This window comes from Dunckerocampus dactyliophorus, chromosome 9 (genome assembly GCF_027744805.1).
Source record: "Dunckerocampus dactyliophorus isolate RoL2022-P2 chromosome 9, RoL_Ddac_1.1, whole genome shotgun sequence".
Lineage (NCBI taxonomy): Eukaryota > Metazoa > Chordata > Actinopteri > Syngnathiformes > Syngnathidae > Dunckerocampus > Dunckerocampus dactyliophorus.
Genome location: NC_072827.1, coordinates 1,269,031 through 1,283,320, shown reverse-complemented (window position 1 = coordinate 1,283,320; position 14,290 = coordinate 1,269,031). Strand labels below are relative to the sequence as shown.

Here is a 14,290-nt window from a genome sequence, read left to right as displayed (position 1 = left end):
CGCGTCGTAGTGTGGTCCCTTGAGGAGATCAAACTTTGTCCAAGCCATTGCTCTCAGGTGTTCCAGGCTTCACCTTTGTCCAAAGCCGTTCCAGCTGTGCGGTTAGTTCCAGCTGTGTCGACCTTGCTTTGGTAGCTCCAACACTGACGGAAGACCCCCGTGTTCTACCTGACTCGTACGTAAATGTCTCCACCAAAGTGACGACACAGGTGACATCTTCTACACACCAGCACAGGCCAGCATCATTGGGTTCCAAGCGGGGGTGGGCGGCACGGGGGTGTGGGGGCGTGGCCTCTCGCTCATTTGCCTGCGATGGAGCCTCAGCAAATTGAAGCTGAGTGTGGACCTCGCTTAATTGTCAAGGCCAATTAGTGCACTGTGGCTGCTCCACAATGGACGGAGTGCAGCGAGCAGAGGACGAGTCTTTGTGCGCGTCCACTGGCCCGCCGACCACTCGGCACTCATTTAGGGGCTGGGGGGCCGCGGGGAGCCAAATGCCAAGCTAAATGAAAACAAAAGACACTTTAAGGAGGGGGGTGAGGCAACGGTCTCTCTCACACACACACACACACACACACACACACACACACACACCACACACACACTGCAGGGCCCCAGCAGCGCTCCTGCTGACCTGCTTCTTCTTAGGACCGTTTGGATCTTTTCAGCGAAATGGGTCACTGTTAAAAGTGACACAAAAAAAACTACTACAACCTCTGAGTTCAAACACAATCCGTACCAGGACGATGACCACTGCTACATCGCCTGTTCCAGAGTGAAACTGCTTTATGAAGTGTGCCGTCCCAGGTTTGAAGTCACATTTTACCTGCACCCTTAAGTGTCACACAGGTGTAAAAAGAAGCAAAGCGGTATTCATAGCTGCGCTGCTTTGAACGTGAGCCATCAAAGTTGCAGCATCGCTTTTGGAACTGTCCGTTTGACACAATTAGGTGGGCGCCACGCAACGTCCGTTACGTAAGGTGTTTGCTGGCGGCGCCGCGCGTCATCCTGATGGATGCTCGTGTTTGCCTCGCTTTCTCAAAGTAACCTGAGAGAAGGTAAACGGCCACACAAACAGACACACCCACACTACCACCTTTGTACACCCTCGCGCCACCTCTAGCCAGCACTGAAACACTGCACAAAGTCAAAAGGTCACCCCGTGTGTCGCCTCCCTTCTATGATGTTGAATGACTTCCAAGGGCTTTGAGCTCATCTTATTCTCAAATGATGGCATTTTATTGTAGTATTTTCACAGCAATGGCAGTCATTCATTAACTGACGGCTTCGCGTTCTGCTCGTAAACGCCAACTTCCTAATGCGGACGGTCACAAAACACAAGCAGCTGGTGCGTTCAGGCGCATTCAGTACGCGACGATGAAACGCTGAAGGTTGTGTTTCAAATTACGACAAATATATTTCCCTGTGTATTATTGCCACAAACAAAACGAGCCTTAAATTGAATTCAATGTGGGGATATTTAGTATGTTTGTGGGGCCCCCATGTGCCCAATGTGTGGCCCTTTAAATACTCCGAATTTGTAATTAGGTCGTTTAATGGACAGTTAAAAGATTTAAAAAGTGAATATTGTACACAAGTGTGCAGTTTACTGTCAAGAATGTGCTCGTACAAAAATAAGACCAGCTGGTCGTCCTGAGTGAGCCGTCGTCGTTGCGTAGTCTCTGAGAAGTCCGACGGTCCGTGAATGCAGCGTGAGGCTCAGCCCAGCAGGCTTGATCATGAAAAGCTTCAGTTCTTCTCACCTGAGAGAGCGGAGGGATGCTGAGGGACGTCGCCGCGGTTCTCGGCGTGTCTTTTCCACGCAGGACACAAGTTGGACGTGAAAGAAATACAAACGAGTTTCCGTTTTGAGGGAATTTTCATTTGTCGGAGGCTTTATCGGAGGATTAAAGTGCACGTGAAGTGGACGTCGACGTAAGACTTGAACTAGTTTACTTGTTTTTCTTCGCGTCCTTTATCGGACTCAATGACTTTCACCAGGAGGTGTTTTTGTGCTTCTAACAACTTGTAAGAATGCTCTTGGCACGTTAAATGCAGCGGACGTCACGTGACCGCCGGAGATGAACTTTCTCCGGGTGAATGATTGACGTGTGCTGCTGGATTAATAATAAATAAGAGGCTTGGAACGGGACTCAAGCAGAGCAGGTGCGGCTACTTTTTCAAGTCTTTGCTACTTCTTGGATTTGAGCTAAATGGGGTCCACCGTGCGGCTGCTGGTCCTGGCCCTGCTGGTCCAGAGTCCAGGTGCACTCCAGGGAGCGTCCAAAGAGCTCGTGTGCGAGCCCATCACGGTGCCCATGTGTCGCGGGATCGGCTACAACCTGACCTACATGCCCAACCAGTTCAACCACGACACCCAGGAGGAGGTGGGCCTGGAGGTGCACCAGTTCTGGCCCTTGGTGCGTATCCACTGCTCTCCGGACCTGCTGTTCTTCCTGTGCAGCATGTACACGCCCATCTGCCTACCGGACTACCGCAAGCCCCTCCCCCCGTGCCGCTCCGTATGCGAGCGGGCCAAGCGGGGTTGCTCGCCGCTTATGAGCCAGTACGGCTTCGACTGGCCTGAGAGGATGAGTTGTGAACGCCTGCCCCGCCTGGGCGATGAGACCCTCTGCATGGACCAGAACAGCAGCGAGACCACCACCGTGACACCCCCTTTCCCCAAGCCCACCCATAAGGGTCGAGCTAGACCTGCAGGACCGCCTCAGGGTGAGTGCCGCTGCAGGGACCCTCTGGTTCCAATCAAGAGGGAGTCCCACTCCCTGTACGGGCGGGTCCACACGGGGCCCCTTCCCAACTGCGCCCAGCCATGCCACCAGGCCTACTTCTCGGCAGACGAGCGCACCTTCACGGCCTTCTGGGTGGGCCTGTGGTCATTCCTGTGCTTCGTGTCCACACTGACCACAGTGGCCACCTTCCTGATGGACATGGAGCGCTTCAAGTACCCAGAGAGACCCATCATCTTCCTAGCCGCCTGCTACCTCTTCGTGTCGCTGGGTTACATCATCCGCCTGGTGGCTGGTCACGAGCGGGTGGCGTGCGCCCCCAGCGGCGGGGGTGGCGATCAGCTTCGTGTCCTTTATGACACCACTGGGCCCGCTCTGTGCACGCTGGTCTTCCTTTTGGTCTACTTCTTCAGCATGGCCAGCTCCATCTGGTGGGTGGTCCTGTCCTTCAGCTGGTTCCTGGCAGCCGGGATGAAGTGGGGCAGCGAGGCCATCGCCAGCTACTGCCAGTACTTCCACCTCGCCGCCTGGCTCATCCCCAGCGTCAAGACCATCATCGTCCTGGCTCTCAGCGCCGTCGACGGCGACCCGGTGGCCGGTATCTGCTTTGTGGGCAACCAGAGCCTGGGGAACCTACGGGGGTTTGTACTGGCGCCTCTGGTGGTCTATCTCTTCACGGGCTCGCTCTTCTTGCTCGCCGGCTTCGTTTCACTCTTCCGCATCCGGAGCATCATCAAGCAAGGTGGCACCAAGACAGACAAACTGGAGCGGCTCATGATCCGCATCGGTGTATTCACGGTGTTCTACACGGTGCCCGCCACCATCGTGGTAGCCTGCCTGGTCTACGAGCAGCACCAGAGACCCGAATGGGAGCGAGCGCTGGCCTGCACCTGCGCCTCTGAGCGCCAGCGTTTAGGCATCGGGCCGGAGTACGCCATCTTCATGCTCAAGTACTTCATGTGCTTGGTGGTGGGCATCACCTCCGGGGCCTGGATCTGGTCGGGAAAGACTGTGGAGACCTGGAGGAGGTTCTTGGTGCACTGCTGCCCCTGCTGGCAGCACAAAGTGGCAGCTCCGTCCCCCTTGTACACCCAGGCCACTGCTGCTTTAACTGGACCTGCCCCAGGAATGTATCATAAAGCTTCGTCTCATATATGACACGCGTCCATGTTTGGAAAGCCAAGATCCCAACACCTGACAAACATGACTTTACCACATGGACCCCAAGATCCATCATGGAATCACTTCCTGTGACGCACTGGCAGAGAAAACATTTATTTATGTCAATTGAATGTGGTATGAAGACGTCCTGCTTCAAGTCAATCATCTTGTACATAAACGTGTTGTAAAGCTTTGTGTTCTGGTCGGCCAGTAAACGTATGTGTGACACCTGTGGCTTGTTTTGATGTGGGTTACTAAAGCTGCAGTCAGTAACTGACTGGTGTTGGCCTCCAGCGCCATCTGCTGGTTATGAGTGGAGTTGCTCAGCTCTGACAGGTCCATGCTGGACCGCAGACCCTCAGAGGCGGAAAAGCAGTCATGTGACTTTTGTTTGAGGTCAATTCCTATTTTGACCGTGCTGTTGTGGACGACTTCCTGGATCGTGTTCTGATTGTTTGCCACTTCAAATTCTGCAGTTGCTCAATTTGAATGGGCACTTTGGAGCACTTTGATGACATCTCAAGGCAGATTTCTGTCATACTTCTACTGATTCATGCACTTTTTTTTACCTATTGTTTTTCTTTCATGTAATCTCACAAGGGATTCAAACATGAGGGGTGTGTGGTCCGATGGACTTTTCTGATGTCATTTGCAAATGCTTTTTGTTAATTTTCCCTTAAATGTTCTTTATCTGCAGGCAGTTGAAGTGAATACATTAATTTTTTTTATTATTATTTGTAGACTTGGTCAGACATTAATAAACAATTAAGCAAATTTGAAACTGATGTCATTTTTAGCATGTATAATAGATGAAAATTCTAATTTAAGGTCGTATAGTACTTGATACTTACATTAACCTTTTAAATTGCGTATACTTTTGCACGCACTGTCCATTAACGCTTAACATTAATGACGTAAAGCTATGTTTCCATGGCAACACTCACCTCTGGTAGCTAACATAGCAGGCAAGTCTGTTACTCATGAGCGCCTCTTGAGGAAATGAGGGTTTTACAGGGCAAAATGGCAACAAATTGGCCGGCCTTTGTCCTCTGTTGTCTTCTAAGACGTCATTCTTCTTACAAAGGCAGTTGTTTTTAAGTAGGCTACGAATCCCAGTAAAAACATCGACGAAATCAGTCAGAAATGACCGCCAGGTTTGTTTTGGCGGAGATGGGGAAACCTGACGGGACTTCCGTATGTTAGCTGTACCGGGATACACTGCGTTACGTAGTTTTTGTTAAATCATCAAAAATGTAGTCAATAACCTTGATAACGCCACTTACTTACGTAGACTACTCCAGAGACGTTCGTTTTAGCGGCACTGTTTCGCTACAAATATTCACTTACCACAAGCACGGTTGGGATGTGACATCATCAACATGCGCCACAACAAAGGCCGTCATACATGATTAGTGTTTATTTAAAATACTCCATTTGCAAATGGGTTTCCATTTAAAAACGACACATTTCACAGCTAGTAGCCTACACAGTAAGCAAGACCAACCATCGTTTTTGTTGCGTTTAGTCCCCTCAGTAGGATTCTACAAGTATGTAATTTGTTCAGTGATGAAAGTAAATGAAAGCAGGAGGGAGAGGGGGTTACAATACTGAGAGTGGACTTAAGCTTCTTTCATTGTCATTCTTTCAGTAGTAAGATCCATCCTGGTCCATAATGCGGACGAGACGTCAAAAAGCGAGCCCTCACATTAGCAGTGGTGATGGGCGGAGCTTTTCTTCTGAACTGTTCTTAGGTGCAGCATCCACAGGCTTGACTCACACATGATCAAACATCAGAAGTGTTATTTGAACAAACTAGGTTATCTGATGTAACACATCAAGTCTTAACTAAGATGGCAACAGAAATAATAGCAACACTGTGAACATAAAGACCCAGAATGTTCTGTTGCATCCTCTTAATTATTAATGATGTGGTTCAAGAAAACACCTTCCACTTACTGTCTTTTAATTACTATGAGGCATTCTTTTTCAACTAAAATAAAATTAGAAAACCTGTTGCTTGGAGTCATGTAATGAGGGTGAGTTGCGTATAAATAAACGTATAAAACAATCGTTGCGAGTTGCATTAGAGTTCACGCCTCACTTCTGATTTGAGACTTGCAGAAACAACACGGACACAGCGTCGTGTGGTCGTGTGACTCTCAGCTTCGCTTTGGAGAGCAGTCGCGTGTCGGGGCCTAAGAGAGCACGGCGTTGGAGCGTCGTATGCCGATCAGGTTGTCGGCGCTGAGCGAGCGTCTCATGGCTGCTCGGCTCAGGTCCTTGTACTTGTCTTCACACAGTCTGGAGATAGCCTGCACACACACAACACTATGTTTTGGAACATGTTTCTTTTGGCTTCTAGGTCAAATTGAGAGCCGTTTGCCCATCACTTCAGGTTGTGAGGGTCCACAGCATGTGCAAAGCTGCGACAGAAGCTAACCTCCAGTTTCTGGGCCCGCTGGTTGTTGAGCGGCTCCAGGGGGAAGCTGAGGTTGTTGTCATCGGCCAGCTGGCGTAGGTCAAAGTAGTACTTGGCGTAGACGCTGGCGGGGACGTTGATGTTGAACTGGAGGAGTTCCAGGAAGTGCCGCTCCATCTCGTTCCTGCACAGACAGATGGAGACAGCTGAGGCCCAGACTCTAGGGGTCGACACCAACATGCGAGTCAGGAGGCAGATGTCCAACATGGAGAGCACGGACACTAAAATGTTAATAGAGCCAGGAAAGATTATGATGATGATCCCATAAACTCAGATGGGGGCACATCTAATGAAGAGTAGAACAACACTGGCAAACAAACTCTCCTAATGAACATCTAATCATCTCCTCATCATGATGTCCTACTAGACACCATGACATCATGGCTAGATATGAACCTTTTGAGTAGAAATCACCAACCACCATCGCATTTCCCAGTAAAATCAGGATTTTATCAACTATTTTATTTTGAAGAATGACATTAAGAATTGTCAGCGTGTCTTTACGATTTGTTCTGGAGAACTTCCTGCCTTTCAACCTGAATAAATATACAGTATACAACTAGAAATAAAAACATATCATGTATCTTTGCTCCCCAATGTTCATGACAACCCCCCCTAAAATACACATCAGACCGAGACAAACAAGCACGCATGTGGACTTGACTACAACCTCCAACATCCTCCCTCTTCAGAGAGAGGCTAAGGGCGGTGGTCGCCATAGAGACCGCATCCAGGTTGCTTTGTTGGCCGGCAAAGGTAGCGCCAAGCTGCTGTTTGTGTGTGACACGGAGAGAGATGTCTGGTCTCCCGGGGCAACTAATGGAGTGGGCGAGAGGCAGGGCCATTATGTAGAAGCAGTGAGAGCCCTTGAGACCCTCCCTCCATTTCTCTCTAAACCTCAAACCCCCACCCACCCTCTTCATCTGACCCGGCTCACAAAGACACTTAGATGGCAGCAATGAAAACAGAGCTGAGAGTTGAGGTCACACACGCACACACAGACTTTGTTTGTTCCTGGGTGCATTCTTGAGGCACATGATGCACGTAACAAACTACGACCTCTGACAAGAACAACAGGCTGACAGACACGTGGTTGTCCTGTCCACTCACATGTCCTCCACGGTGATGTCCTTCAGGATCTGGCAGTAGTCGACATTCCACACGGCCTGGTCGTCCCACACTTTGGAGGCCAGTAGGATGGCTCCCAGCACGATGCGCTTCCAGTTAGCGGGGCAGATGTCCAGCTCAGCGTAGGTCAGCAGCCGCTCCAGGTAGACCTGCACGGGGGGGGGGGGGTCAAAGTTACAAAGTTAGTTTATCAGCACAATCCCTTTTAAAACATATTAGCTCTGAGGTTGGTGCCAGACACATCAGTCTGCAAGATTGTACTGCCCTCTGGTGTCCACATTTTGCAAGTGTTGTAGTTTGCCCAACATTGTTGCTGCAAAAGTTTCACTCCCAGATGCACTGAAAAGTCATCCCTTGCTATAACCTGGTTCAGATATCGCTCCCTCATTATATCGTGGCTTTACAAAAATAATAAAAGATCGCTGTTTCGTGGTTGAATACGGCCTATTATTACTTTTTAAAAATTACATATTTAGCAAACTGGATGTATTTTTGGCCCAAATTAAGTATTTTCTAGCATAAAAATGGCTAAATGAACTAACTAAAATACAAATACAAGGCAGCAGAAACATTCTACTTGAGAATGTAGTATTCTACATTGGCCAGTAGGTGTCGCTACATGAGACGTGATCCAGGAACAGGTAGTTATTGTGGGTTCTAATTATCTCACACAATAATAACATACCACAATAATAATAGTAAGAACAACAAGGGCTACTGTTGGGGCCGTAACCCACAACAACGTCGGAACCTCCGGTGGCGCTTCCTGTCCGCCTGGCACTAAAGTCCCCCAGGGGAACACGAGCAGGAGTTTTATTCACATATTAAACTGCTTATTCACTCTTATTATGTCTACTTTCTTGGGTAAAGCGAGTGTATAGCCACTGCAGGAAATACGCTGTCCAGAAATAAAACAAGGAACTACTAATGTGCGAGTTCATCTTATTTATGTCTAATATGTCTTATTTTCCCTGTTTATATCTACTCTTTGGGTAATACACATGTAAAGGTGATCATCTGGGTGCTATTACATGTCTGGATGTTTTTAATAAACTTAAAACACATATTTAGAAGATCGTAAAGAGGTTTCCATACCATAACTACAAAAATATTCACTTTAGTAATATTGAATCCTAATTCAGGGAAATTCACTTATCACGGTGGGGTCTGGAACCAATTAACCACGATACAGGAAGGAAGACTGTAATGTTGTCGCCGACTGTCTACCAAAATAAAAAGAACAAAAAAAGGAAGAGGAGACTTACAAGAGTAACAATGGCACATTCAGCCGTGAGTTGCGCAGCACTAAAGAGTGTTCTGACAAAACGGTAGATGACTTTGTGCTCCGGGTCGATGTGCAAGTAGTCATCTGGCACTGGTTCTCTCTGTGTAACACACACACACACACACACACACACACACACACACACACTTGTTTGATCCTGTCACTGTAGATGCTGATTGAGTTGTGTGTTAGCTGGGTGCAACAGACTCACTGATAAAGGGTGCATCTTCTCATCAAAGATGTCCAATGACCTGTCTGAGTCCCTGCAGAAGACACAACTGTCAGCGGTGTTTCATTCCGCTCCACACATACTGACATGCACCTACCTGTTCTTTATGTGGTAGTAGATGGCTAAAGTGACACTGGAGGAGTACACAAACACACGGGAGAGAATGTTTAGCTACATGGGAGGAGTGTGTGTGTTTAATGTTGGCTGGCACACATGGATTTAATCTGACACATAAATCCACACACACTGCCTTAAACGGTGCGTTGAGAGGATCTGTGTGAATATACTGTACAAGTTTATCTCTTGCTTTCTGGCACAGCAGGATTATGGCGCCCCCGTCCTGAATGTAGACACCAAAAACGGCAATGTCGCACCATTTGATTGTGCTTTTGAGGTTGGGTTGGCTGACGGTGCTGTCGTCGATGAAGATGGTGGAACACGAGCTGTACTTCTTTGACAGCGGACCGGGAGACACGTGGCTGATGTGGTTTATGTGGTTGCTTTTCCTCCTGTCACGCACTGGAAGACAGACAATATCAGTGACAAATGACTCGTCAAGGATGAATGTTGTTATTGAACAACTACAGTGTTCAGTGTGAAGCTAAAATATTCATAAAGCTCAAAGCTGAACATTTAAGAAAGTATAAATCAGCTTTTGGCTTTCTTAGCAGAATACAGTGGGGAGAAAAGCTGTTTGCCCCCTTCCTGATTTCTTTTTTTTTTGCATGTTTGTCACATTTAGTTTTTTGCATGTTTGTCACAAAATGTAAATGTTTGAGATCATCAAACAAATGTAAATATTAGTCAATGACAACACAACAACACAAAATGCAGTTTTTAAATGAAACTTTATATTAAGGGAGAAAAACATCCAAAGCTACATGGTCCTGTGTGAAAAAGTGATATCTCCCAAAACCGAATAAGTGGTTGGCCCCCCTTAGCAGCAACAACTGCAATCAACCTGCAATGAGTCTCTTCCAGCGCTGGGGAGGAATTTAGCAGAATTGTTGTCATTCAGCCACATTGGAGGCTTTTCCTTTTGAAGGTCATGCCACAGCATCTCAATAGGATTCAGGTCAGGACTTGGACTAGACCACTCCAAAGTCTTCATCCATTCAGAGGTGGACTTGCTGGTGTGTTTTGGATCATTGTCCTGCTGCAGAACCCAAGTTGCTTTCAGCTCGAGGTCACCAACATTCCATCACACCATCACACTACCACCACCATGTTTTACTGTTGCTATGATGTTCTTTTTCTGAAATGCCAGATGTAATGGGACACACACCTTCCAAAAAGTTCAACTTTTGTCTCGTCAGACCACAGAGTATTTTCCCAAGGGTCTTTGGGATCATCAAAATGTTTTCTGGTAAAATTGAGACCAGCCTTAATGTTGTTTTTGTTCAGCAGTGGTTTTGGTCTTGGAACTCTGCCATGCAGGCCGTTTTTGCCCAGCGTCTTTCTTATGGTGGAGTCATGAACACTGACCTTAACTGAGGCAAGTGAGGCCTGCACTTCTTTGGATGTTGTTGTGGGGTCTTTTGTGACCTCTTGGATGAGTCATTGCTGTGCTCTTGGGTTAATTTGGGTTGGCCAGCCACTCCTGGGAAAGTTCACCACTGTTCCATGTTTTGGCCATTTGTGGATAATGGCTCTCACTGTGGTTTGCTAGAGTCCCAAAGCTTTAGAAATGGCTTTATAACCTTTTCTACACTGACGGATCTCAATTAATCTCAGTTAAGTTATGTTTTAACAGGTGGGGGCAATGACCTTTTCCACACAGGGCCATGTAGGTTTGGATTTTTTTCCCTTAATAATAATAAAAAAATCATTTAAAAACAGATTTTGTGTATTGACTGTATTGTTGTCATTGACTAATATTTAAATTAGTTTGATGATCTCAAACATTTAAGTGTGACAAACATGCCACTGTATATGCTATATAGATACATATACAGCTTATTATTATTATTACGCACATATTAATCCCAATGAGTTTTCTAATACATATTTGCTCTTTTTATTTGTCTATGTCATACACAGATGTGGAATGTTGTGTACCTGTAAGTAGGGCTGCAACAATTGACCAACTAATCAATTATACAATTAATCAACAACTATTTTGGTATTCGATTTTTTTTTTATTATTTAAAAATGTAACTAGCCTCTGATTTCAGCCTCTCAAATGATATTTTCAAATTTGCTTAGCACAAAGCAGAGTTGTTATCTTTGTGTTTTAGGCAAAACAAGACATTCACACATCAACACTGACTTCAGAAAACAGTCTTTTCTGATACGCTGCGGACCAAACCACCAATGTTTGCGTTTGGTTAATGGTGACATGGTCTGTCTAGGGCCTAACCAAATACTCCAAAAAGTCACCATCAGATTAATCAATTAAGAAAATCATCATTAGTTGCGGCGCTAGTTCTAAGTGCAGAGGGAGTAGGTAACACCACAGTTATGATGCTCACCGTCTGTCTGGGACTTGCTCAGGAAGATGGTGCTTGCTCGGGCGTGGTCCGATGGGTTGGACTCCAAAGCCAGCTCTGTGAAAAATAATAATCATGCATACGCTATTAATGAAAGACAATTCATGCAGAAGAAGACATTAACTTGTGAATGTATGAGCCACGGTAAATCCTGCATGGAAGTATGAAGTGAAGTGGCAGGCTGTGTAGTAGTCTTATATTAATGATGGACATGGGAGTTATTTATGTTTTGTCACTGTAGAACAGTCTTCGATAACGGCGGGCATGTGGATTAACAGTTCAACAGCATCTATCTTTGTTTAACTCAGAGATGCAACTTACACGACGCTGAAATGCTATAATACGCGCTCGAAAACTTGAATGACGAACAACTAGAATGTTCTCCTTGACGGGCCCTGACAGCGTGCTTCTACAAGGACGTTCTTCTCTCGGGGCACTAAAGTGTAGTATTACATTGTTTTACAAAGTCACGGCTTACCATGGTGTAAACAATGCAGTTTCTTCACCGTTTCTCTCGTCGTGCTCTGCTGCAGCCAAGTGAGTGCGACAGCCAGAGCTGCACTTCGCTGGTCTGTATTTGTGTGTGAGAGGGAGGCGCCAGGTACAGCGCAGAGACACGCAGGAACGCAGCAACAGAATCTCCGTGCAGCAAAAAAAGTTAATACTTGTATATTCGGTTACATATTCACTGATGTTGATTTATGCGTGATATGTCATAATTGGCCTGATTAATTATAATCCATCATTTACCACCATCCCTTTCAGACACTATTCTTACTTTACTGGCCTTGCCTTACTGGGCTGCAGCAGCCACACCAGTGGTGCTATGCAGCCATTCAAAACATTAGACTGTATATGCATTCAAGCTATGCAAACATGTGGAGTGCAGCAGGTAGAACTGAATGCTCAGAGACTGTTGAAGTGAACATCACCCCCTCTATCAGCTGCTTTCCACACAAAACACGCACTAAGGGCCATGAGTGTCAGTCCGCATACTGGATATACATTTTGAGACTGACTGCCAGCAGCTTGCACTGTGTGTCATTTTAAAAACCGTTAAAGCTGAGCACTTTTGTGTTTTGCATTTTGTACCCTTACCGTACCCCAAATGAACCGCCATGACCTTACAGTAAATACCAAGGAACGCATCGAACCGTGATGATGGCGTACCCCTGCATGAAGTTACTACTACATGTCAAAGTTTATGACAGTTTTTTAAAGTACAAAGTCCAACTTCCCAGCTTTCTGGCAGGCAGCATATGGATAACGTTGCAGCATGTGGTAATCACAGCCACGTAACATTAAATATAAATAATGTTCCCTTTACAACATGCACAAGTAATTCAATGTTGAGGTTTATTTCTGGCTGTTATGTACACTGCAGTTAAGAGGCAAACACCCCACAGGATTATGAGCGTTGTCAAGAAGAATAAACAATGGAACACAATCAGCAAGAAGTACTAACTGTACAAACCGTCAGGGACTTCTCTGTCGCTGATGTGTTGCAGGTAGGGGGCGCTGTTGTCGTCGCTCACTTCCGTGCTGGTCAGAAACTCCTCTAGCCGCTCCGCCGGCTGCCGCGACGGCAGTTTGGGACTCGATTCCGGGGAGACACAACATGACACGGTGTTTCCCATCCCGGGCCGCCTGTGTGCTCAGTGTCCAAGTGGTGCAAATAGTTGTAGCTAGCTAGTTAGCTCGCTAGCTAGCTGGCTGTTCACTCCAGGCTACACTCAGTATTAGCATAGCATTAGCTCGTTATGCTAAACAGCCTCCGTCCGCCAACTCCCGGCGATGGCATTCCTTGGCCATTTGCGGGGAAGCAGCGGCGGGGCACTCCCAAGAATATTCAGCCGAGAAGGCTCAGCCTACTTGGAATGTTTCCTCCTCGGATAAAGGCGATGATTTTGTGGAAGAGTGCGTTATAAATTCAGCTTGTTGCCCTCATTCATTCATTCTGCTCCGAGTCAGCTACCTAGCATTGGAGCTACCGAGCTAACTAGTTCGACAACTTTCTAAGATGTAAGGCATCAATTTGTCTTATATGGATGAAACAAAGCAATGCTCAAATGCCACACGGTTCAGTTAAGAGTTTTTACGTGACTTTCCAAATAGTTCCAGATGGCCTCTTGAGTTAGCTAAAATTCAGCCCGAGGCTTCTGAGGCCTTCCGTGTAAAAACCGCCACACACACACGAAAAGACAGAACTCCAACGCCGTGTTGCTTGATTTAGTTAAATCAGCTGCGGTTTCTCTTCGATAGCCATCAAACGATCAACTTTAGTAAAGTCCACTATTCTGTTTGTATTCCGTCACTCTTGTATTGGACGAGCAGCTCGCACAACCGCCATCTGTTAGCCTAGCTAGAACTCATACAGCGCAGATGACGTAACCTCGCCTACGCAGGATTCCATTCGATCTTATTGGTGGAGAAATCACAACAGTTGTTTCAAAGGCCGCGTATTGGCACAGAGAGCTGACCATCAGGGGAGGTTCACACAGTATTTACATCGATGCTATTTTAGGAACGTCACACTTTTTTTTTTTTTTTAAGTATTTTTGCCCCCTTTCCTGCTGTCAACGAACGCCTCATATTTGGTTGATTATGCTGGCACCTTATTTAATACCGTTATGTAGTATCTTAAGTTTATAATCAACAATAAGATATTGTCTTAATTTGATGTTAACTTTTTGAACGTCTGCAAGCACTTGATACATTTAACAGCAGTCGATTGTTTTTGGCGGGGATCGACGTTTGAGACGTAAAATGGTG

General features: G+C 46.5%; 2 protein-coding genes across 2 annotated transcripts; one reads left to right on the top strand and one right to left on the bottom strand.

Moving 5' to 3' along the window:
* The first annotated feature begins 540 nt into the window (after positions 1 to 540).
* fzd5 (frizzled class receptor 5) lies at positions 541 to 4,834 on the top strand. The gene has a single exon (XM_054786998.1). It carries the CDS (start codon positions 2,214 to 2,216, stop codon positions 3,903 to 3,905), a length of 1,692 nt encoding a protein of 563 aa, XP_054642973.1. The 5' UTR covers positions 541 to 2,213; the 3' UTR covers positions 3,906 to 4,834.
* Positions 4,835 to 5,310: 476 nt separating this feature from the next.
* Positions 5,311 to 13,914, bottom strand: ccnyl1 (cyclin Y-like 1). Its single transcript, XM_054787327.1, has 9 exons — positions 12,993 to 13,914; positions 11,501 to 11,575; positions 9,404 to 9,548; positions 9,127 to 9,162; positions 9,012 to 9,063; positions 8,781 to 8,900; positions 7,498 to 7,664; positions 6,349 to 6,511; positions 5,311 to 6,220 (listed from the first exon to the last, which is right to left on the bottom strand). The coding sequence occupies exons 1-9, from the start codon at positions 13,153 to 13,155 to the stop codon at positions 6,104 to 6,106; spliced, it is 1,038 nt and encodes a 345-aa protein (XP_054643302.1). The 5' UTR covers positions 13,156 to 13,914; the 3' UTR covers positions 5,311 to 6,103.
* Positions 13,915 to 14,290: the final 376 nt, after the last annotated feature.

Coding starts and splice junctions, on each gene's coding strand:
- fzd5 (XM_054786998.1), top strand. CDS start 2,214: ATGGGGTCCACCGTGCGGCTGCTGGTCCTGGCCCTGCTGGTCCAGAGT.
- ccnyl1 (XM_054787327.1), bottom strand. CDS start 13,155: ATGGGAAACACCGTGTCATGTTGTGTCTCCCCGGAATCGAGTCCCAAA. Junction 9,549..11,500: donor GAGCAAGTCCCAGACAGACG/GTGAGCATCATA, acceptor TCTGTCTTCCAG/TGCGTGACAGGAGGAAAAGC. Junction 6,221..6,348: donor AGCGGGCCCAGAAACTGGAG/GTTAGCTTCTGT, acceptor GTGTGTGTGCAG/GCTATCTCCAGACTGTGTGA.